Source organism: Sturnus vulgaris, chromosome 8 (assembly GCF_052056855.1).
Source record: "Sturnus vulgaris isolate bStuVul1 chromosome 8, bStuVul1.hap1, whole genome shotgun sequence".
Lineage (NCBI taxonomy): Eukaryota > Metazoa > Chordata > Aves > Passeriformes > Sturnidae > Sturnus > Sturnus vulgaris.
In genome coordinates, this window is record NC_142250.1 from 11,542,693 (window position 1) to 11,566,415 (window position 23,723).

The 23,723-nt window shown below is 43.8% G+C and overlaps 1 protein-coding gene across 1 annotated transcript; it reads left to right on the forward strand.

Annotated features, from left to right (window-relative positions):
* Nucleotides 1–6,113: 6,113 nt before the first annotated feature.
* SNCG (synuclein gamma) lies at nucleotides 6,114–23,143 on the forward strand. Its single transcript, XM_014877948.2, has 5 exons — nucleotides 6,114–6,725; nucleotides 11,634–11,675; nucleotides 12,554–12,681; nucleotides 21,578–21,652; nucleotides 22,762–23,143. The coding sequence occupies exons 1-5, from the start codon at nucleotides 6,605–6,607 to the stop codon at nucleotides 22,789–22,791; spliced, it is 396 nt and encodes a 131-aa protein (XP_014733434.1). The 5' UTR covers nucleotides 6,114–6,604; the 3' UTR covers nucleotides 22,792–23,143.
* The last annotated feature ends 580 nt before the right edge of the window (nucleotides 23,144–23,723 follow it).

Here is a 23,723-nt window from a genome sequence, read left to right on the forward strand (position 1 = left end):
GCTTTCATTAACTGTGTTTCTTCTTTCACTGTCTTGCAGGATGATGTGCTCTGGCATTTTAAAGAATAAAGTGAAGGAGAATGATGTTCCACTGACAAAACAAGTGGGAATGCAGGACTGCGAGATCATCTTGCAGTGTGAATGATGAGATGAGCAGCCCAAAGTTCAGTATGTCCTGCAGAGCACTAAATGTAAAGCTTTTATGGATTCATTCCAATACCAGCTGAAAATAGAGGTTGAAGTCTCTCCAGGATTTTGGAAGGCCATGTTATTAAAGGCTCTACATCTCCTTATTACTGGCTGGATTTGCACCCCTCTCCTGATGCCTCTATTTTATGCTTAATGGAAGAACAAAGAGAAACACAGAAGTGCCCCTCCTGACCTGTGGCAGACACTGCTGCCCAAGAGCAGTGACAGCAGCATATGGGGCCAGGCAGGGAGAGGTTTTGCTAATCCTGAGGAAAAGCCTGTTCTTGCTGTAGCAGTCACTTCTCCAGGGAGATGAAATCACAAGGTCTGGACTGAAGACTGAAAAAATTTAGCAACTTCCCTGTGTTCCTTCCTGCTGCTTTTATTTCAAAATTGTGTGCATCCTGCTGTAACACATGTCAACGTGTGAATATTTCATGTGCCATGTTTCACATAGAAATGTGCTTTTCTCAGAAGTAACTGGATGTGACCTAAGCATTATATTTGTTTATGTATTAAGACCATGATCAGGAAGGAACTGAAGCAAACATGAGACAAAACAAGCAACAGGCTTATAACCTGACCTGCAGTGAGATCCTGGCTTGCAGAGAAGTGACTTTGTGCTGCAGGTATTGAAGTCATTCTTTATGGGTGTGATCCCTCCCAGGTGGTCTGGCAGGATCCTCCTGGCTCAGAACATCTGCTGCTCCTCCAGGTGCAAGAACCTGTTCTCTGTACCTTTGTAATGGTGCTGCCCTGTGGGTACAGCAGGCACAGATTTGCAGGTTAATAATTTAGCACGATGGTTTTTTGGTAGTGATTACAAAAGATGCTAAATATGGAGGAAGGCAAGGGATGATGCCCCTTTCCTTGTGGTACAGCATAGGATGCTGCCATGAGCACATGAAAGGTATTCATTATTCAAAGGAACTTCCTCACTGAACAGCAGTTGAGATTTTTGTGTAACAGCTGTTATAATTTGTGGTATCTCAGTTCAGGTTATACTGTTGGTTCAAAACATCAGATTTACTGGCAGAATGAGCTGTAAGTTTTCTTTAATATCTGTAGAGGAAGAGATATGAGGCGTGTACCTACTCAGGAATGAGATACACCACAACTTTGTCTCTCTCTCTTTTTTTTTTTTTTTTTTTTTTTTGTGAGCTGTTGCTTCAGCATGGAACCAGGGAAAACATACACGTATTTTCTGTAACAACCTGCTCATTGCTTTCAGAGGTCAGTGTCTTCTAGGAGGTACTTTGTAGATGAAAAAGACATCTGTGCACCAACTAACATCATAGATATGTAGTCACTCTTCAGTTGCCTGGTTTAGTGTTGGTGTGCCTTACAGTGCTGTGTACCTCTGCTCAAAAATATACTTGAAGCCCATTCAGTAAGTGATGTTATGCTCATAATGGTGTGGGGATGTTTGGAGATGCCCTGGTAGTTCTCACAAGCTTTTAGTGGTTTTAAGAACAGCTAGACAAAAGATATTGTCCCTCCACTCTAATTACCAGTGACTTCTTTTTCCCTCTGTGCTCTTATTCATGAAAATACTTTTCCTCCAAGAATTTCTGGGCAGTACTTCCTCGAAGTGTTCAAACTATTCTTCAGACTTCAAGCTAATCTTTAAAGAGTTGATATTGCCAGTTACACCGGATCGATCACTTATGCCCTGGGATCTTGCCAATGAGTGTCAGGATTGCTCTTGCCTTGTCTGGTAATTCTAACCACTTCCATTAAACACAGCTCTTAACCCCCTCTGATGTTGCCCACCCCAAGAATTCAGTGTCCTGTTTGCAATTCCACAAGCAAGCCATCAAATGCCAGCACCATCTCCTGGGTAATCTGCTTAAGGTGCAGAATCTCATCTTGGCCCCTTTCCTTTTGTTTAGGGTCAGAGCCCTGCAGCTACAGCTGGACAGGGGGTGGGCAACCTCAGAGTAAACAGTGCCAAACAATGCATTTGATCAGTGGCTTGCCTGATAAATGGCTTGGCTGTACTTGGGAAGCAAACCTCGAGCTGTTCCAGTCAGCATGTCTCTGGAGAAACAGCCCTTAGAAATTCAGTTTTCACTTAATAGATTCTGATTAATTTGTTTGTTTCCTTTCTGTCTTTACAGATTCACTGCCTTCTCTGTAATGCTCTTAATTATAGACTTAAATTCCAAATCCGTGTATTTAAAAGGGAAAAAAAAAAAACCTTGAAAAAATGTTTTAAAAGCCAAGAAAATATAGAAAGCAGGTGTTGCTTTAGATTCATATATCCGAGTTCCAAATCTCTGAAGCAGACTGAATAACTGAAAGGATTTTATGTCTGGGAAGAGAGTTTTGTTGATAGCTGCACAGCAAGGGGATAACTTCTCATTAGGCACTGGGATTTAGATCTGGAAAATGCTGTCTCATCCCTTGCCTGCTGGCAATGCGCGCTCATGTGTGTGCAGCTGCTCTGGGGGAAGAGAGCACAGGGACAAGAGTGTCAGGAGGGGACTGCAGGGCTAGAGAGCAATTCCTTTTGCTGGTCTGTCCATCAGAGGGAGAAGATGAATTCCTGTTGCCTGTATTTTTAATGGTTTGCTCAAAAGCTATCAGTGGTATTCGACAGCAGAGATCAGTCACGGAAGGTCGCTGTACTGGCAGCACTCTGTGCACTGCATGTGGCTCATCCCTCTGTGTGTTCCTGAAAAATGGTTCATCTCTGGGTTATTTATTCCCTGGCTAAGGAAATTAGCTCATTACCTATGCAAACATGCATGGAGGGATTCAAGTCATAAACTGTTTTCAAAAGGATGTCAGACAACTGCTTGTTTTCGTTAGGGCATGGAAATGACAGATCTGTGACAGTTCTCCTTTCTGCATTTTGAAGTTTTCATAAATGGAGAGAGAGAGAGAGGAAGGATTTCTGTTTATATTTAGAAAGGTTCAATCCTGTTACTGTTAATATTATTTTTCATAGAAAAACCTTCTGGACAAAGGATATTTACCAGCCACAAAAGCAGTCTGTCTTTCCTTTCCTTACCTGTCTTTCAAACAATATTATATACAATTTAAATACTTCAATAGAATATGACCAAATCACACTCCTTTCATCCAGCAAAATTACTTTGTCAGCTGTTAGTCTCCAGCATAAATTCATTGTTAAAGGACAAGGTTAAGGCTTTGTGGGCGGAATAGTTTGCAACTGGGAAAATTCAAGAAGGAAGAGACCCTAATTAAGTAAAATCCTGTTTAATCTCATGAAGGCACAAAGAAAAAGACAGTAGAGGACAGGGACTGTTGATTTCTGCTTTGCATTCTTTTCTTTGCCTTGCATCAGTGCTTTGGGAATAGGTAGACTTGAGTTAGAATTCTCATGTCCATATTCCAGAACTGCTGGCAGACGTTGCACAGATCTGCTTCCAGGTGGAGGCACATGAGAGGTGGGGAACTGCTCCTTTCAGGGGAAGTTTCAAGAAACTGTGCTGTTATCCAGCAACAGGCCAGGTCTGAGCAGACAGAATTCACAATTTAAATGAACAGCAAGTGGATGGTTTGTCATTGCACAAGTCAAGACAAGGCTTTCTTTTGGTATTATGCAGATCAGCCAAATGCAGATTTGTTTACAGTGATGTAGCTCAACTGGCTTCTCCTAGTGTTACAAGGCAGAAAACAGAGAAATAGAGGTTGCTGCCAGGTGAGATAGGAACCTGGGGTCTCTGAATTGCCTTTCTCTTTAGCTGCTGATTATCTTACCTGATACGAAGGGGGAAACCTTACCAGGCAGAAAGTTAAGTCCCTAGAAAAATCTTAAAGCCAAGGTAGCTTGTGTTAGCTCTTGTTGTTAGTTTTGTCTGAGGCAGGATTGGCAACAAAGTGGGACTGAATCCTCTGCTTTGAGTAGCAGGATCCTGCAGTCACCTGGAGGTGGCAAACACTGAGGAGCCATTATGGATGCTTGCCCTGTATAGATCACCTACGATGTTGTCTTGAGTCCAGAGCTTTCCTAAAAAGGTTTCAAGGTAAAACAATGCCTGTGCAAAGCTGCCTGCTGCTTGGGAGGGATCCAACAGCATTGAAATGTGTCTTGTGAGCCTTTTCTCAAGGTCATCGGGACAGAAGGCAGGAAAGGAGTATCCCACTTGAGTATCAGCTAATTCAATCTGGTGGTGATTCATGTTTCACATCCCAGGATGGCTTGGTATTTCATGTATTTGTTACCTTTTATAGCAATGCAAAATACGTAAAATTGAATTGTACAAATCACAGTGACAGAACAATGGCTGAACGAAATCAAGATATACTTCTCACTCAGCCTTATCAGCCTTGGTGTTCTGAAAATATCAGTAAAACTCATAACCCTGGGAATAGATGTACTCTACTGGTCTTTAAAAGCCTGGTAAAAAAAGTAAATAGGCCATGGAGCAGATCCCAAAAATGGTAAATTCATTTTTTTAACAAACGTAGTTAAAACAAGATTCCTGCCTGTGCCTAGTAGAATCAATGGCAGTTTTGTGACTGGCTCCAGGAGCAGCGAGGTTAGACACTATTGTATGGCTCAGTAAGGTGCAGATATCTTTAACTGAGAGCACCTTGGGAGCAGGAAGGAGCACCAGCCATAGCCACAACCATCTAGGGGGAATTTTGACAGATGATAAGAAAAACCTTTTCCACTTCTTACTGCAAAATTCTGGAACTATGTGAGCTCCTATAACAATTGGTATGCTGTGCTGGTCTTCCTCTGATTCCTGCACTTTTTAAAATTAACAATTGATAAATTCATTAGTCTGACAGAGATTTGGCTCCTTTATGTTCAGATGGAAATTTGTTCTTCGTTTATAAGTAAGGAGACTTATTTGTGAGAAAAGGTTTAAGAACTGGATGTTTTATTTCCCAGATCAACAGCTTGTCAATAATTTCAGTGTGGGGTAAAAAAGCCACTTCCAAAAACTGAAGCATTATTCTTAGTTCTACAGTAAGAACTATGTCTGTGTACATGTCTGATGTACGTACAGATATGACATTTTTTGTTCAGACTTTTTTCTGTGTGGTCGTTCCCCATCTGACACTTCCAGGCTGATAACTCGTGGCAGCAGTAGCTTGCAGACCACTGCACTTCATGACACTGTGGTGTGCTGTCTTTCCAAAGTGCAGCTCAGCCTCTGAATTTTATATTCTGTTTGCCTGGTGAGGAAAAACAGACAAAGTAGGTCATTCTTTGGGCTCAAAGGCTGATGCAGTGTGGCTTCCATAGTTTCACATCTGGCACTATTAAAAAAAAAAACAATTTAAAAATCACCTTGCTGCAGCAACAATTGCTTTCACCGAACTTCATTTTGCTGGTGGGGAAATAGCTGATTTGGGCCACTCAGGACCTACTTTAGAAAACACTCCAACTTGAGTTTAACTGCAAATGCATTAGAATATTCAACTGTGATTAATGATCGTGTATTTTTTCCTAGCCAGGCCTTGAGGCAGTATGGATGCTCTGTAAGATTTCCCCAGTCAGTTGTGTGCTGGCTGCTCTGGCCCTGCTGTGCTCTGCAGCACCAGCTCTGACGTGAGGGATGGTTTTGGTGTGAGATGTTGTCTCACTCTGCGGCGGCAGAGCAGGGCTCTGTCTACAGCAACTCAGAGAAACAAATAGGAAACAGGATTTCCCCCAACAGGCGTCTGATTTTTCAGAAATGGACTGTTGTAATGGGATGTACAGCTGAGCAAACTCCACGATTTGTACAAAATGATTTCACACTTGACAAACATAGCAGGTGGGATCTCAAGCTCACTTCACCTGGGCACCAAAGCTGTAGCTGCTTCCCTTTTTCTCATCATTTAAAAGAAATAATGTTCTTGTTACCATTTTGTGCAGGGTGGGTTCTGGTAACTGCCTTGACCCTGTTTGTTTGCTACAAATGCTGTCAGCGTTTGGTGCTCTGCACCCTCTGGGGCCCAGGAGAGCTGGTGTTTGGCTCCTGCTGCAGCCTCAAGGAAGATGCCCTTTCAGGAACTCAGCTCTTCTACTAAATTCTCCCTCTTCTCTGAGACCATCATTCACTGAGAGCATTGCAGCATATTTTAAAAGCTCTGTCTGTCTGGAAATTCTCCAGACAGCTCCTTACCTACTGCTGTCATCGTCCTCCTCTCCCCCTCCCTTCTTAAAGGTTCCTAAGCAGATCTGTATCATTAATATTTCAGTATCAGCTGTACACAGGCATTGGCTACACTGCAGCACACTTCATCAATAAGAGCCAGCGAGGGCTGTGAGCTTTGCCACACTCCCTTCATCCAGCACAGGAGGAAGAGCAAAGGCAGAGCCTGCCAGAGAAGCAGAGTATCTGCCGAGGGTAGGGCTGCATCTCGCAGTCCCAGCCTTGAGGGGCTTTTTGCTGCTTTTGCTCCCTCATTCGGATCATCCCAGATAATACCCTAACAAGCAACAAGAATGGATGTCTTTAAGAAAGGTTTCTCCATTGCTAAAGAAGGTGTGGTGGCTGCTGCAGAGAAGACCAAGCAAGGAGTGACAGAGGCTGCAGAGAAGACCAAAGAAGGGGTAATGTATGTAGGTAAGAGAGAACTAGTTTTGATCTACTTTTGAGCATGAACAGCTGCATAGATTGTCTCTGAGAAAGTCTGGGGAAATGATATTGTGGCTGAAGCTTGGGAGTGACTAGCAGGATAGTCTGGATAAGATCCTGAGCTCTGCAAAGTTGCTGTGTGAACCTGGGCTACCACAGCCTCCCCATGCCTCAGTTTCCCCAACTGTAAGTTAGACATGGAAACCTCTACTTCAGGGAAGGCAGAACGATGTTAAGGAGCAAATGCTCAGGTGTAAGGTTTATTTGACTATTCACTGATTGTTTGCAGGGTGAGTCAGGCACTCCAGACAAATGAGCACTGCTGGTCTCTGCCTCACCTCCACACTGGGAGGGACTCACTGAGGAGGTCCCTGAGAGGAGCCAAAGGTGTTGGTAAGAGGGCATTGCAGGATGCATCTGTTTCCCCACAAACAAATGGGTTTGTCCTGAAATCCTTCTCCTCTTTCATTGCCCATGCACACATTAATCTTGCTTTACAAGAGACGCCCAAATTCCTTTTGCCCAAAGAATAGGATCTGGAAAACAGTGTGCCTGGTGTCCTGCCTAGAGATCTCTTTCACAGTTAATGGGCTGAAACCTCCGCTTCCAAGGTCACCCTCGAAACCCACTCTCTCCACTTATCTAGCACGTGCAATTATATGGCTGGATGGTCAGATATTCCATATAATACAAACTAAAGAGTTGTAGGTTCCCTGATTATCTCACTGCTGATTAGTGCATTTCACACAGCTCTTTATTTTTGGTGGATGTGGGAGTGTTTCTTTTTATAGGAAAGTTTACATGCAGGCTCTTCCTGCTATCATGCAACATCCACAGCTGTACTTAGCTACTATATTTAAAACTGCTCTATTGCCAATAGCTACAGATATATATTTGTACGTTGCAAATTAAATATAAAATTTGTATGTAGCAGGTCTGGTAATGTTTTATCTTGAATTTTTAAATACTTTGTTATTGATATGCTGGAAATGAATGGATGTGATAGTTCACATTTCAATTTGAAGCTGACCCACAAGAAAAAAAGGTAAGCAGCATTCCTGTAAACAGCTGAACTAACTACAGTAAGTGAAACACCAGTCTAAGAAATGTCACATGAGTGTCACATTGCAACATCATTACTGCTCCACCTGCTTCCAGGTCTGAGTTGTGTTGGGGTTATTCAGATTTTTTATACACATGATTTCTCACATCTCTGTTCAGTCACATTGTACAGCTCCATACTGTGACCTGCTTTTCATTGTTGCACAGCCAAGAGGTCTCTTTAGGAGAGTCTAGTATTTTCAATAAAGTTTTCTATGAGTCTGAAACTAAAAGCCTTGAAACCTTCATCTCTGAATGAGGATCAAATAAAGATCAAGGTGAGGATGAAGTGCTTTCTCCTTTTATTGGTTTGGTTTGTTGGTATACTGCTGTTTTCTGCCCTGTCATGCAAGGGACAGAGCTTTGCCTTGGCCTGATTCAGTTCCTGTTGGGAAGCTCCTCCCTTTAGGGAAAATTCAGTCTTTTACAGGCAGGAGAAGAAAAGGCCAGATGCTCATTAGCTCAGAAAATGGGGGTTTTGTTTTAATAGCCAGAGAAGGTAGAGATGCGGTATATTGGTTAAAACTGGAATGATTAGTATGTTGTTCATGCTGCCTTTTGTCACTCTGGGCCACATAAAGAGTAAATCAGAGACCTGAACTATTCCTTCCTTGCTTCTTCCCTAGCAGAGCCCTACCCCAGCAGCTTCATCTAGAGCATTAGGTGACTTGAATTTTTGGATGCTAGGAGAGAATTATACTGTATTGAGCCTCAAGGGTCTTTTGAGAACAAAATCCCCAGGGCCTAGGATGGATAAAGTGGATCCCTGACTGTTATTTAGGTTTGTGTTAATTCGTTGCTGACTCTCTGAGGAGAATTCCAGATGTCTGGGCACAATCACCACATCTGGTGAATCACTTGCTGCTGCCCAGGATAAGAAATAATGCTCACTCAGAGGCACCTGTCTGGAGTGAACAGCATCACTGGGACACTGTGGCCACCTTGTCCCTGCTCTGATTTGTACAGGTTCAGCTCCCACAGCCCCTGCCAGAGCAGGAGATGCCTCCCTCTGTGCTGAGCCTGCAATGCGGTGCTCCTGCCCTGCCCTGGCCTTGCTGAACCGGTGGGGTGGAGAAGAGAGTACAGGAAAGGAGGGAGAAATCCCCTCACTTTCATGGGTCACCTGTGCACCTGGTGAAATCACCATCTGCTCTCCCAATTCTAGCAGCCTCTGAGTGTGCTGAAGTGTCAGGAGATCCCCATGGTTAGTGTGGATCCAGCAGCTGGTTCAGTGGGCTCTCTTTTTGGTTTGATTTGAGGTGTAAGTGATGCTGAAGTTAATCAATGAATTTAATGCAAAGCTTCATCAGAGTATTGAGTCATTAGTACTGTTTAATGCTATAGTTCAGGAGCCTCAACAAAGAATGCACTTCTAGTTTTCTAGAATGGTTTTCAACGGTGTGTGTTGCAGAAAGCCCCAACACACCGAGCTGTGTTTACACTGAGTGATTCCTGCAGGAGTTAATGCACATAAAAATATCCCTTTGTACTCTAGACCTTCTCCAGGGCTTAGCACTCCACCACCTCGGTCCCACCCTGGCGGCCCCAAAGCTCTTGCGGATGAGTCACGGCACTCAGAAGAGGCAGGATGCATGAACTTTTAATTCTGGGTACAGAAGCTGCAGGCAAGGACTAATGAGTGAAATGAGATTGAGCATCAGGTGATTGCTTTCTGGTTCAACAGATGCGGGTTGCTGGCAGGAGCGTGCTCGGGAAGGTCGCGTTTCGTGCGGTGCATAATGGAAGGGAGCCTGAGTCATCGGGTGTGGCTGGGCTGGGAGGATGGGGCGAGCTCTCCCCAGGCTGCAGCAGTGACTCTTCCCAATGACATTGCTCCTGTCATGAAATGGATTCGGGTGTTTTTCTTCTATCTGCATCCCTCCTTTCTGGAATTATTTTCCATCTGTAAATATAGCACCTGCCCGCTCCCCTCCCCCATAAAATAATTGCGCCCAGAGAGTCACCTTAAAAGTCTGGCAAAAAACATGCAGAAGTGCAGCTCTTTTAGTCTCCCTTTTAGTCTCACTAAGCTTGTTTACCGCAAAACTGCAAAGGCATGAAAGGCTGGTACAGCAAATCATGTACTTTGCTTACCTCTCACCTGCTGTTTGACCAAAAACCAGCGAAGGGTTAAGCTTGAGCATCTGAGTCTGATATGAGACAACCTTGTATGTCAAATCAATATCGTGGCAGTCTTTTCTTGGAATGGTACTGGGAGGGAAAACAAAGCAGGATGGTGTCTGAATTGAACCTTCTGTGTTTGGCCCATTCAGGGGCTCACGTTCGTGGCTTGAGACTTGCACCTGCTCTGCTCAGTGCTGTGCTTCTGCACATGTTTGTGTATGATGGGCACCATTATTAAATCCAGTTCACAGCATCACTAGGAACTGCAGCTTACAGCAGTAACAACTTAAAGGTACAAAGATTTCATCTCTTGACTTGTAAGACAGTTTGAGAGGGTGGAGTGAAATGTTGAGGGCCCATTGTGGTAGAACAGTTTTGTTCTAACCCAGGCAAACATTGCAACCACCAAAATAAATCAACAATTGAGAACTGCATTCAATAATACATAACATGTATCAGGCAGAACAGAGCTGGGCTGGACCTGTTGTTATCAGGGCACTGCACCTGTTTTGCTTCTCAGGCTGTTAATGAGAATGAGCTGTGGTTTGTAGCTGATTTCTCCCACTGCACCCATGGATGCTCCACTATCATGGAGTCAAAAATCTGCCTAGTTATTGTCCATTTTTATAATTTTGATAGTTGGCCATAGAAATTCCTTTGTATCAGTATGGAAAACCTGAAGAGAACTTGTGTAGGTGCAGATGATTTGCAATATACAGTAAAGTGGGACCAGTGGAATATTTTGGCTTGTGCTTATTTAACTTCCAAGAGAGATAAATTAGATCCTTAATTTTTTTTAATGTGTAGAGTATCTAGTTAGCATGGGGGCTGCCCATCTACCATATGATTTAACTTGTCTGCAGGAGTATCAGTAGGAGGGATATATAGCTTGTCACTTCAAGCGTGGAGGAAAATCACAGAGATTAATTATTCCTTAGGGCTATTTGTGTTGCAAACTGAATGCCTTCACATCCTGTTAGCTTTTCTGCATTGAGAACAGCGAGATAAATTACAATGTAAGCATACATATGGTGTATTTTCATAATTTGAGATAAAACCATCTGCTTTCTGTGTATTTCTGTGAGCAGGCACTTACAGCCTAGGCTGAGGCAGCAAACTGGGAATCTAGTAAGTAGGTATGTACTAGGTGGGTAGTGGTTCTGTAAATTCAGTTTCAGGTTTCTTCAGTCTTTATTAGTAGAATAGAATGAGACACTAAATGACCATTGCAGCCAAGTATCCTGCTGAAAGGCAGGGGAGAGTCATGGATGTGACTTCTTGTCACGCAAGAGTGAAGTAGGTAAGATCTTACCAGGTCATTTTATTTACAGTAGTTTTTACAACTAGCTTAAAGTTGATTTGCCACTATTCAACTGCTCATTTTGGAAATATTGCAGGGATAATTTTTCGTAATTAAGATTTTTCAGATCTAGGCATCTCCAGAGGATTTGCTGTTGAAGCTCTCCAACTCTCAACATAAAGGTACTCATTGGCTTTAATGGGGAGGGAAGCTGGTCTCTTTTCTGACTCCACAAATGCTTTGTGTCTGAGCAGAAGGTACCAGCAGCACCTCAGCTCCCCACTGCTCTTCCTCAGAGCAGGAAGCCATCTATGTCCAGAATCAGGGTGTAATTTTCAAGCAGCACTGATGGATTGTGTTTCCTTTCACAGGCACCAAGACCAAGGAGGGTGTAGTGCAAAGTGTGACCTCAGGTAAGAGCACAGCCTGAGAGGGATGTGGAAATCTGTGGTGATTGTTGGACCTGTTGGGAAGGCCATCACCCCTGCCAAGGGGGAGGTCTCTGTGGGACACCACTGATCTGCCTGACCTTCCCACTGATGAATGCAGGCTGCTTGCCAGGAGTGATGGTTCAGGGTCTGGCATTTGCAGTGGACACGGATGGGAGAAAATATTTAATCAGCAGAGTAGGTAAGACAAAATCACAGAAAGGTTACTTGGCACACTGGGATGATTCACAGCAATTTAGACATTTCACAATGTCAGGTGCACAGCCCAACATGCAGAGAGGATTTACTTGCAACAGATCCTGTCTGGCCAAAATTGGTCTTTGGAAGGAAGAGTCCTGTCAGGCATTTGCAGAGTCAGGGACCCAAAGGGCTCCTTCTAGGGTATCCCCAACTCCAAGGCAGAGCAGCCGTGTGGACCGTCCTGAAAGAAGATGAATGGATCGTTTCCCTGGAGAATTTCAAAGCTATTGTTTTTTTCTGCCAAGGGCTATTATATCAAACAGAAGGTAACCTGAAAGAGGTCATGCACAGTCTGCAATGCAAAATACCTTATTTACACTGTTGTCCCTTAGTATCAGACAGTGGATTTTTCATTCTTCAGTTGCCCACAAAGACTGACAGGCTGCAGTGCTGCTCTCTAAGCAGCATTTTGTGCCAGACAAAAATCCTCACGTATACGATCTAAATTCAGACATGATCTCATCTAAAAAGTCCAAACAAGGACTGCATCAGAACTAATTTCTTCTTTTAAATCAATGCAATCATTTTGTCATTCCAGGGAACTTGGCAGCCTTCTAGCAGTGTCTAGTTTGCTGACTTTTCTGCTTTTGTTGAAACTGCAGTTGCTGAGAAGACCAAAGAGCAGGCCAATGTGGTGGGAGAAGCTGTAGTAGCCAGTGTGAACACAGTGGCAAGCAAGACTGTAGAAGGAGCAGAGACCATCGTGGCCACTACAGGAGTTGTAAAAAAGGTGTGTTTGTTTATTCTTTACAAAAAAGGTGTGTTTGTTTATTCTGTGATGAGCAGGACAGAAGAACCTTTGGATTACATTTAAACTACCTGCAGACATTTACAGTTGATGGTTTTACTTATTTCGTGGAAGGTTTTCAGCAATATCTGCTTTTGTATAATACTTAATCTTTTCATATAGTGCTTAATACAGTCACAGAATAACTTAGTTTGAAAGGGACCCTTTGAGATCATATAGTCCAACCCCCTTGGGCCAACGAGAGAGGACTGTCCCACTGGGTTTTGAATATCTCCATGGAAGGAGACTCCACAATATCCCTGGGCAACCTGTGCCAGTGTTTGACCACCCTCATAGGAAAAAAGAGAATTGTTTTCTTCTGTTCAGATGGATACATTAATCACCTGGTGCCTACTGTCTCTTGTCCCATCAGTGGGCACTGCTGGCAAGAGTTTGGCTCTCCATTTTCTTATGAATGTAGAAAATAATTTTTCACTGGGACTTGAGTAGAAATGTGTGTGAGTTGCAGTGAGCATCTGGGCTGAGTCAGAGTGCGAAGGCACAGGAGCCAGCACTTGCCCTCACCCCTGTGCCGGGCTGGTGGGTGCCCAGGCTTCCCTGGCCATGGCAGCTCCAGAGGCAGCAGAGGGCAGCAGCCAGTCAGGCACAGCCTGGTTCCAGCAGAAAGCCTGACCCTGCTGCTCTGCTTCCTGCTGCTTTGACAACAACCAAGTGCTCGTTGATAGAAGGCCGTGTGACTCAAATTGTGCACGGATTAAGCCAGACTCAGAAAAGGCATCTTCTGTCCTCCAGCCTAATTTGGCAAAAGGGGCTTCTTCAAGTGAGGGGATTGAGGGCCGTGTGAAGGAGCAGAACAGTTCCTTAGACAAGGCAGTATTGATCATTGAGAAGATGCTGTGGTAACAAACAGCACCCATTTGTACAGCAGAGGCCAATACTTGGCAGCTCTTTGGAAAGCCTTTCCTCTTTCCCCTCTGCAGAGAGTGTGATCCGTGCTGTTGATGGCCACATGAGCTTTATGAGTCACAACAAACCCAAACCCAGAATCAAAGCGATGCCAGGCTGGCCAAAATTGTTTTAATTGTTCAGATAGTCAGCTGATTAATTTCCTGACCTGCACATAAACACATTGTGATGTGAAACAAAACTTTTACACAGCATATAAATCCTGAGAGAATAGGCTAACAAAAGAGGGGAACAGCAGCTACAAGTGACGCAAAATGTCCTCCTGAAAGCATGTGAAAAGGGCAGATACAGGAGTTCTGCTAAGCCCTTGGGATAAGTTTAATCTCTGTTCCCACAGGGAACAACAGTTAGGCTGCAGGAGTGCAAACAGCAGTTCCTAATTCCATGGAACCAGAATACCCCTTCCTACCTTTAGACTGACCATGGGGTGATTGACCCAGGAGAGTGAGGAATTTGCTGATGGTAGGAATCCCTGCTGCAGATAGTGAGCCATGTCCCCTCCAGCAAGGACTGAGCAGCAGCAATCCTCTTCCCCTTTCCTCCTAAGTGAGAACCCCACCTCAAAGACTGACAGCTGCAGTTTACAGCTAATTTCAGAACTTAAACCAGTGCAGGTTTTCCAGAGGGCATCTGAACTGTTATTCTGATGTCTTCCGTTGATGTCTGATTGCTTAAACTTAAAATGGAGATTGATTAAGAAATAAAAAATTAGGATGTGTCACATGCTAAAGGACAGACTAAATGGAGCCAGGAAACTGCTTTGGATACAACATCATGGTGTCATGCCAAACAACAGAGGTGGGCAGCAGACTGAAAACAGGAGGAGAAAAACAAGACAAATCACAGGAGAAAAAATTCAGGAAAAACTTTCATTTCTGTGAAAGAGGGTTCATCTGTTCTGCTGGTTTAGTTCAACTTAGAAGTGCAAATCTTTTATTCATACTCACCTTTTAGATCCAGGTAGACACAGAAGATTGAGCTCCACATGCACATCGAGTGCATCCCCACTGCCAGTGAATAATTGCCATGGAGCCAAAGCTGCTCCAGAGGGAGGGCCTTGAAAGGAGTATAAGGAGCTGTGCTGGGCTCTCAGCACCCGCTGTTTTTTCTCCAGAACTGCTCCTATCATGGTACACAATTTGCTAATGGAAATACATCCAGAGTCTGCCAATAGCAGCACCAGGCACTGTAATGCATGTGGAAGACCCTCTGGAGATACACTAAGTGATAATGTGTAGCTTTTAAATGTTTAAACAGTGGATACCCGTTGTTATAATCCTGCAGTCCTGGAATCATCACAAGCATTTCAGCCCCAGAAGTTTGACAGAGCATCCAGTTGCATCCAGTCCTGAGGCTTGTTTGTGTTCCATACCATCCTTCCTCTTTCTAATTACACAGAGCACTTGCCAAGATCTTATTTAGGTTTCAACTATCTCCAGTGTTGTCCCCTGCTGTAGAAGGGCTGTTCAAAGTGTCAGGGATCTGTGAATGCATGGCACTGAGCAGTGCTGGGGTGACTCGGGGCTGGGCACTCGAGGGGCCTAGAAGGCATGTCCTCAGCTGACTGCTCCCAGCATTAATATCAATTATGGAGAGCTTGTTGACACTTAATCTGTGCATTTGACAGCTGGGATCAGTGGCAGGCACACATTATGAAAGAGAGGGGTACCCTAAGGCTTTTGGGCAAAGTTTTGCTCAGGATAGCTGTGGGGTGCAGGTGTATTAGATGGTGACTTTGGCCACGGGAAAGAATTCAGCCCTTTGTTGCATCATGGCAGGCACTGAAATGTGAGCCCCCTGGCAGCCTGCTGCTCCTTACTGCCTTTGGGGGCAGCACTCAGAGCCACGCAGAAGGAAATGGGGCTGAAGTAACCCTACACTTATGGAGGGGTGCCAAGCACCAGTGAGAACAGCCTTGAGTAGTGCTGGCAGTGCCTGACAGGGCTTTGGCACTGACCTGGTCACTGCTGTGTACAACAAAGTATTGACTCATTTGGGGGAGTTTTTAAGCATCAACTAAAAAATCTGTAAATTAAGAGATTATAAACCCTCCACAATTTTTCTGATACAAAAAAGAATGAAACCAGTCAGAAGGGTGTTCTGTCTGTGGCTTTGTACCCATCCCTGGGGTGGACATTAAGAGATTCCAATGAGATAACCACTCACTAAATATCCCTGTCTTTGAAGAGGATTAATTCTTCGTCTGTATGACACAGCACAGAGCTTGCTGCAATGCAGACACCACGTGGTTGGGAACAAGCCCATGTACATACACATGCTCTCAAAATGTCCCTCAGGGTTTGGAACAATTTCCCCAGTAGCTGATGCTTCCCTACACCCTCCACCTAAATCTTCCCTTTGGATCTATTTGTCCTGTCAGTTTTTATGACTTAGTTGTCAGTTCATGACTGTCACTTTGAATTGGGTCTGATCTTTTTTGAATTCACCCCAGTAATTAAATGAGCATTTGTCAGTTATGTGCAACTGCTGGGTGCGTTCACTGGATCAGAGCATTTCTGTGCACCTGATCTGGCTCACATGGGCCGCACCCACGCCATGGCTCATCTCTTTCATAACAACTGCACATCTTGAATGTGAAAGGTTGCTGTTCATGGCCTTAATGCCCTTCACTAACACCCTGCAATGTCTCTGATGCAAAGAGTCTGTCGCACTGGAGGAATTAGAAGCAGAAACTGAGTGACCTTCCTGTTCAAGTTAGATTGGGCTGGGCAAGTGTGACAAGGAGAGAGCAACAAAGGGCATCTGAGAAGCCACCAAGGGCAGAGCTGCTGAGCTGGAGGAGCAGGGAAATCAACAGCCAAACTACCCAACAATTAAGTAGAATAAACAGTTGAAACTTGCTCCCCTTATTATTCAGGCTTCCCTGTACTTAGTTGATGCAGTGATGCATGCCAGTGGTATCCTTCCACGTGTCATGGAGCACGGCAGACTGCAAAAGCAGCACGGAGTGAGGCACTCTGCTGAGGGGCACTTTTTCTGTGCTTCCCTCTCAGTCTCGTTAGTGCATCCAAGCAGACATTTCCCCATGCAAAATAGGTGAGTTAGTGGCACTGCTGAAGCCTTAAAGCTTATGAGACCATGGATGTGCTTCACGGCTCAAGGCTGTACCCCAGCAATCCCATAGGATACGTGTTAAATGTCTATCATTTGTATAAGCAGTCCCAGGGGACTCTCAGAGAGTCTGGCTGTGAGTGGATAAAAGCAAAGCCACCCCAAAAGTCTACCTGGATTTGTAGGGTAAGACAGGAATCCTGCATGCCCATCTGTCTGTCTTGTTGGTGGGTCCACTCCCTTTAATCAAGAGCTGACCCCTTAGTCAGAGCTGTTGGCATCACTGAGCACACTCAGCCTGGAACCTCTCCAGGGCAACTCGTCCACAGGGCCTGCCAGGCTGCCTGAGGGTTCCCTAGGGAGTGGTTTGGGGATGCTGCCAGGCAGCATCGTGTTTGCTCCAGCACCCAAGGACAAGGAGGCTGAACCTCTCCACCTTATGCAATTGGTGTCCCTTTGAGGCCTCTTAAATTTGTAGCAGATTAGGGTGCCAGTGAACCTCTCTGGCTTTACAGCCTTAAAATAATAATAATATAAAGGAATCTTGCTTGCCACTGAATTTGTTGAGATTTGATGAGTGTATTCATGTATCCAATATTTTAACTGCTTTCTCAGTTATAGAAGGAAGATAATAAGATTGTTCGTGTCCAAATATTTGGGGACAGCAAGAAAACTCCCACTGGCCTGTAAGATAATATTGACAAAAAATATAAATTCCACTTCGTATATGAACTCAGCAGTAAATTGTTGAAGAGCTGAAAAAGCTGAAAAAAAGCTGAAAAAGGGAATTTCATAGAACCTGTGAAAATAAGAAATCGGAGGAATTAAATTGTAATTAATTTCTTTCAATATTTCTGGGCTTTTGAAATCAGTTTTTAAAAAAAACTTATTAAAATATCCAAACCCAGAAGCCTATGGTACGGTCTAGTTAAGATCCCTTATCATTGCACAGGAATATTTTTATAAATGGCAGATCTTAATTTGTTGGGTTTTTAATTAGTGATAGCTGAACATGTACCTCTGTTTCATAACCTTAGCAAAATATTGTATTTCATATATATAGATCTCCTGTGGTGTATATATTCTACATAAAAAATATTTTTAAACATACAAAGTATTTAAAAACTTGTGTGTCATTATTGGAAGGAATTCTGAGGTTTTGTGTGTCACTTAACTATTATGTTCAAGTACTTCACTTTTCTTTCTTCACTAGCAAAAAAAGATTCAACTGCCCACCCAAAAATAGAAGAAAATAGCCCATAGCAAACTAAATATTGAATTTTTTTTCCATTTAAAATATTTTCTTCTAAGTACGTAAATTCTGAGGAGAAATATTTGGCTCACCCTTTAAGAGCAGGAGGAGCATTACTAATTGCTTCATGGTTTCAACATGCCTTTTGCTTAGAAATGTTATCCCTTTTAATGAGGAGATGAACACTGTCTGGAATGGCAAAATTCTTGCTGCCACCCAAGGAATTTGTATTTTCACTTCTTTCTTGCCCAGCATTGTCCTGTGGGTCAGTGTTATAACTGGAGCTGGTGCCCAGGAATTTCTGGCTCTTTGTCCAGAGTGAAGACGCCTACACCACATGGTTCTCCTCTGTACATTGTCTCCTGAGCAGTCCCTGAAGTCCCCACCAGCTGACACCCAGCTGAAGAATGCAGCCCTTCCTCATCTCCTGCTCCCTTTTCTGGGCAGGGTGGAAGCGCGTGAGAAAAAGGCTGTGAGGCGACATCCCTAACACAGCCTGACACCTCTTCATCCTGCTATTGTGCTGGTTCCTCCAACAGAGTTTAGAAACACCCTCCAGAAACTCAGTAGTTTCCCTTTCTAAAAATAGATGGTTGATTTTTAGCCTTCTGGAGCAGTCTTGGCAGAGAGCACGATTTAAGGGATCTAACACAATAGCTGAACAGGGATTCTCCAGCCCACCCATTGCTCTTGGATACAGTGTCCCAAGGATGGTCCTGAAAAAGGGGTCCCTCTCCCAGGACTCTTTCCACATCTACTAGAGCTCACAGGGATCAGCACAGGGCACTCCATCTTTCTACAGGATATGAGCACCTATTTTTCCTGTGAGCTGTTCCCCAGTTTTCCCAATGCAGCTCAGCACGTCAGGCAGTTGCCTTTGATTGACCTTCATGATTTCACACATCAGCTGGTAACTCCACCTGCAAAGCACTATGAAATACCTGCTGTTGCAGCTATTGTCAGTGCCTTGCATTTGAGGTTTCTTTCCTTTCCACCTAATAGTCAAAAATCTGTTTGTAAAGCTTCAAAATACAATTTGAGGCTATTTGCCTGCTTTGGCCTAATGTGTGCTGTTGAGTTATAAGGCATAGATATGCAAACTGTAATATAAATGCAAATGTAAAGTGCTTTAAAGCCACAGGCTGGATCCTGAGGCTGGATGAGCATCCATAAAATCAGAATAGCGAGCTGTTTGCTAGCAGCAGGAGAGCTGACTCATTTCAGAAAAACTGTGACTGAGTGGCTCCATCAGAGCAGTGGCCTCTCCTGAAGAGCTGCAGGTCTCTGCAGGAGAAACTGGCTTCCATGATGTGCAGTTTGGTGTCATTTGGTTACCTGGGCTTGCTTAACACAGCTCAGGCTGGTACCAGCAAGAATCATTTCAGCCAGCAATGCAGTGCAAGTCAAGGGCATGTTCCTTAGGAAAAGATGGTCACACTGTGCTTCTCATCTGGAGACACCAGCAGCACATGGTGCTCTCCACAAACAGACTGATCAGTGCTGGTCTCAGCAGGGAGATGAAGGAATGCCTGCAGCTGTGACAGGTACCAGTGCAGGGCTGCAGCTCATACTTCAGCTGTCTCCAGTGGATTGATCTTATGTAGCTTGTGTGGAGAGCAGGAAGCCCATAGGCAGGACAAATAAGTTGCAGTGCTTCCACCTCCTGGCTCCCCTTGCTGCCACAAATGGATCTAAAGTTCAATTTCCAGATTAAATTTTCATGGTCTCTACTTTGTATCTATGTAACTCCATCTACTTCTCCCTTTTTACTTCACATCACCTTTTTTTCCCAAATTCAATCCAAAAAGCAGCAGGGATGGCAGGGATGTTCTCCTACTGATGAGAACAGTTGTGACTGACAGGAAAGGACGTATGAAAAGGAGAAGAGTCCACTAAACCCATGGAGCATAAAGTTCTGTTTACAGTAGGTTTGGCAGGGACATTGATTTGCATTGCATCAGCAGCAGCGCCAAGCACCAAGCCTTGTGTTTCCAAAATGTTGGAATTAATAACTTTTCCTTCCATGCAAAATTGACTTTTCCTTTCCATAATATGTGTCTCTGGTTCCCTCCATGGTGACCCTGGCTTCATGCTGTCATTCAGGAAAACTGCTGGGCATGTGTGCTCAAAGGGAACAGAGAAGCTCTGTAATTTTGTTTGAGTTCTCTGGTGAACTCAACTAAAATTATAGAGATTCTCCTATTTCTTCTGCTTCCCCTTACTCTCACTGCCTGATTCCACCCAGGTGCATTTCTGCGTTCTGTCCATCCCCTGTGCACATCAGTATGGTTAGGATTTTGTCTTCTCTTCCCATGCAGCCAAATTGTGTTTAACGTAATTACCTGGTAATGCAACTTTTCCTCTTCTTCTGTGAATAGGAAGTGTTGGGAAGGATAAGGATTTGACAGGAAGGTCTCACAGATATGTATGTATAAGAGAAAAATCTTTGCATGTAGAATCTGAAGAAGGAATAGAAATGATAGCAAGTTTTGTTATAGAAGAAAAGAATTGCTGAGCCAGTCTTACTGGGTAACTAAGAAGGCAAAGAGCAAGTGAGTTGGAAGGGGTTTTTATGACTTAGAGCAAAGGATAAGTCCACCTCAAACAAAAGATGGTTTTACCAAGAACAAGATTTTTACAGGCAAACAAGAAAGCCATGTTGCAAGTAGAAAGAAAGATCTCAAAAATTTCCACTGGAAGAGGACTGAAAAGCAACTTCTAGCTTAAACTGTAGCATACTAACTTTTTGTGATTGGAAAATAGTAACATGAATATGGTAATGTTAGTAGTTAGGATAGGCTATAGATAATAGTAAGGGTATTGATTGGTTGTCATGTTTTAAAATGCTCTGCAATGAAAAGTATATAATGCTTTGTAACCAGAACTAGAGTGGCTTCAGACGAACCCACAGCTGTGGCTGAAAAGGCTGTGGGCTGGGCTCTTGTCACCCGCGACTAGTGAATTGCTGTATCATTTGGATATAATAAACAGTATTTTAAAGAGCCACCTGGAGCCCGGATCCCTCATTTCACCTCTTACAAGGAAGGTAGCTGAAAGATGTAGGCAAGTAGCTAGAAGAGCCCAAAATACTAAGTAGGTGCTTGTACTCAAACAAAAAGAAAAGCTTATCCTTTGATAATGATATTTTATCTGAAGCATGACATTACCTGCACCACAGTACTGCTATACCTTTTATTAGCTTTAGTCTATGCAATGAATGCTTAGGATAGGATAATGTGGGGAAAGGCTAGGTGTAGCCTTGCTATATGTAAATTTATTTGTTCCTCCCAAATTTCTTCACACTGAAGGAGTTAAAACTCTGGTCTCAATGACAGAAAAAGAACTGATTTGCTGTATGAAAAAAAGACCCTAAACCAGGCTGTAAGAAATTGAGTTGGCTTTTTCATAGATATCTGCTCTAACCACCTGCACAACAAAACTGGATTTCAAGCAGTATCTGCCATCTATTAAAGCTGCTATTTTGCTTGGAGCTGTAATGCTCAGCCCCATCTAGCACAGTCTGTCTGAGATTAGGGGATGACTCTGCATGTGGCAGCAAGGACAAACATCTTGCTTGTGACTTGGCAGGAGGACCTGGCAGCGCCGCAGCCGCCGGAGCAGCCCAGGGTGGAGGGAGAGGGAGCCCCAGCAAGCGCTGGAGAGGTGAGTGGTGCCACAGCCCTGCTGCCCCGGGCTCTCTGTGCCACGCCCGGGCTCCTTCTGGGCTTCTGGATCCCCCCTGGCAGAACCTCCCCCTTGCCTCCTGTGGTTCTGGAACTGCCGTGCAAGGAGCCCATCACTGTTCCCACTTTCCTGAGTTATTGGACAAAAACCTGAGCTCATCTGTTCTTGGTTTTGCCACTTCCTTATCTTGGGAATTTTCCATGAGTGACAGATGGACAGATTGCAAACTGCTGCCTGATTTGGGCTGATTTTGGGGTGTAAATGTACATATAAAAGTTAATGCTGTCCTATGGTTCTGTCATCACACGAAATACCTTTTTCTTGTTTGTTGCTATGCTTTAGAATAGATTCAGATAACAAGTTAGGTTTTTCTATAGATTTTTTTTTTAATTAGTTAATGTAATTTTTGAACTGTTCTACTTGCAATGTTATTTTGAAGTCCTGGGTCAATTATTAGTCTCTGGGCCAATTTCAGCTCTTGAACAAGGATGACTTTTTTTCCAACATGGACAGCAGGGGGAAACACTTCTCATGTGGTATTTCCTTTACAATTTCACTGTTAAGGCCTTTGTCTGCCCCTTCCACAAGTGCTGCATGCACCCAAACCCCACGGGTTTCAGCCTTTCTGAAGCTCAGGTTGTTTCCATGGTCCCCAGAGCTCTCAAAAGTCTCAGCTACCTTACCACCCTCTTCCAGCCATCACTCCCACTGCCAGTCCCAGAAATGGGCCCCATAACCTCACTGGCTGCATGGCTGCATCAGTGCTGGGTAAAGAAGAGAAGACCCAGGAGCACAAAGCAGGACACCCTTACCAGTGGAGCCTGGCCTCACATTAGCCTGACTTCCACCATGTGTGAATTCACACCCTCATTTTCCCCAGAGATATGAGTTACAGCAGGAGTGTGTCTGGTTTTCAGAAGGAATGGATAATTCATTTATTTTCTGCATCACCTATGGTCCTCATTGTTTTCTAGCTTTTTGTGGAATTTTGTGTGCTGACTATCAGCATTTATTTCTCTCCTAAATTTATTTATATATGTTTTCCACTGGAAATATTTACCTCTTTTCTTATCTGTCTTCTCTCACAGGGTGAAATTGAAGTTAATCCATCAAGTTAGAGAATTCTTGCTCAAAACAGACCATTCCAAGAGCATACATGGAAGTATTAGCTGACACCACAACAGGAAAACCCCACTGTCCGTAGACTAACCACATTCAGCTCTGTAGTCTTGCACTTGCCTCATAAAGCAGTTGTACAATGTATGTAAACCAGACTCCTCTATTGTAAGTAACGTGCAGGTGTGTACTGGGCTGTGTGTCTTTCCCAGCCTCTCTCCTGGCCTCCCAATTGCTTTGTATATTTTGTTTGGACTCACGAATCTGTGTCTTGCATCCATATGCACTGGCACTTGGGATCTCTAGGCATTGTGGAAATACTTTTTTTTTAACTAATAAAAAGTGTTTGAACAAGTTTTTTGTCTTGTCGGTTTTGTTTGCACATTTTAGATGTGGATCCTTCCAAACTGATACATTTTTCCTGTAAAAGTGCAGTATTAGAATACTCAAAACTGTAAGGGTCTTAAATCATGTTGTAAGAGATGAAGAATAATAAAAAAATTGTATTTCTGAAGACGATACTCTAGGTAGGCTGGCTTTCTCTCAGGCCTGAAAAACAAATATTTCACTTTTTAAATACTTGCCATGTTTAAGACAGAATGTGGAGGTGATATTGGATGAAAGGAGGCTTTTTAAAGGAATATGAAAGTGATGTTGAGCTCAGTTCATTCTGTTTGCACCAGAAAGCTTTGACAGTCCTGACATCAGGATGTAGCAAGCTGCCAGAAGCTAATTAAAGAAATGTGATGGGCACCAACCAACCTGATCAGAAGTGCACAGCTGCTGGCAGGGACAGGCAGAGTTGCTGTGAAATGAGTGAGTGTGAGGGCAGGTGCCAAAGGAGAACCTCCTGGTGCATCACAAACATGGAGCTGGCATTAGTTACAGCACTCTGTCAGGCTGCTGATCAGCTGCTGAGTGAGAGAAGCAGAGA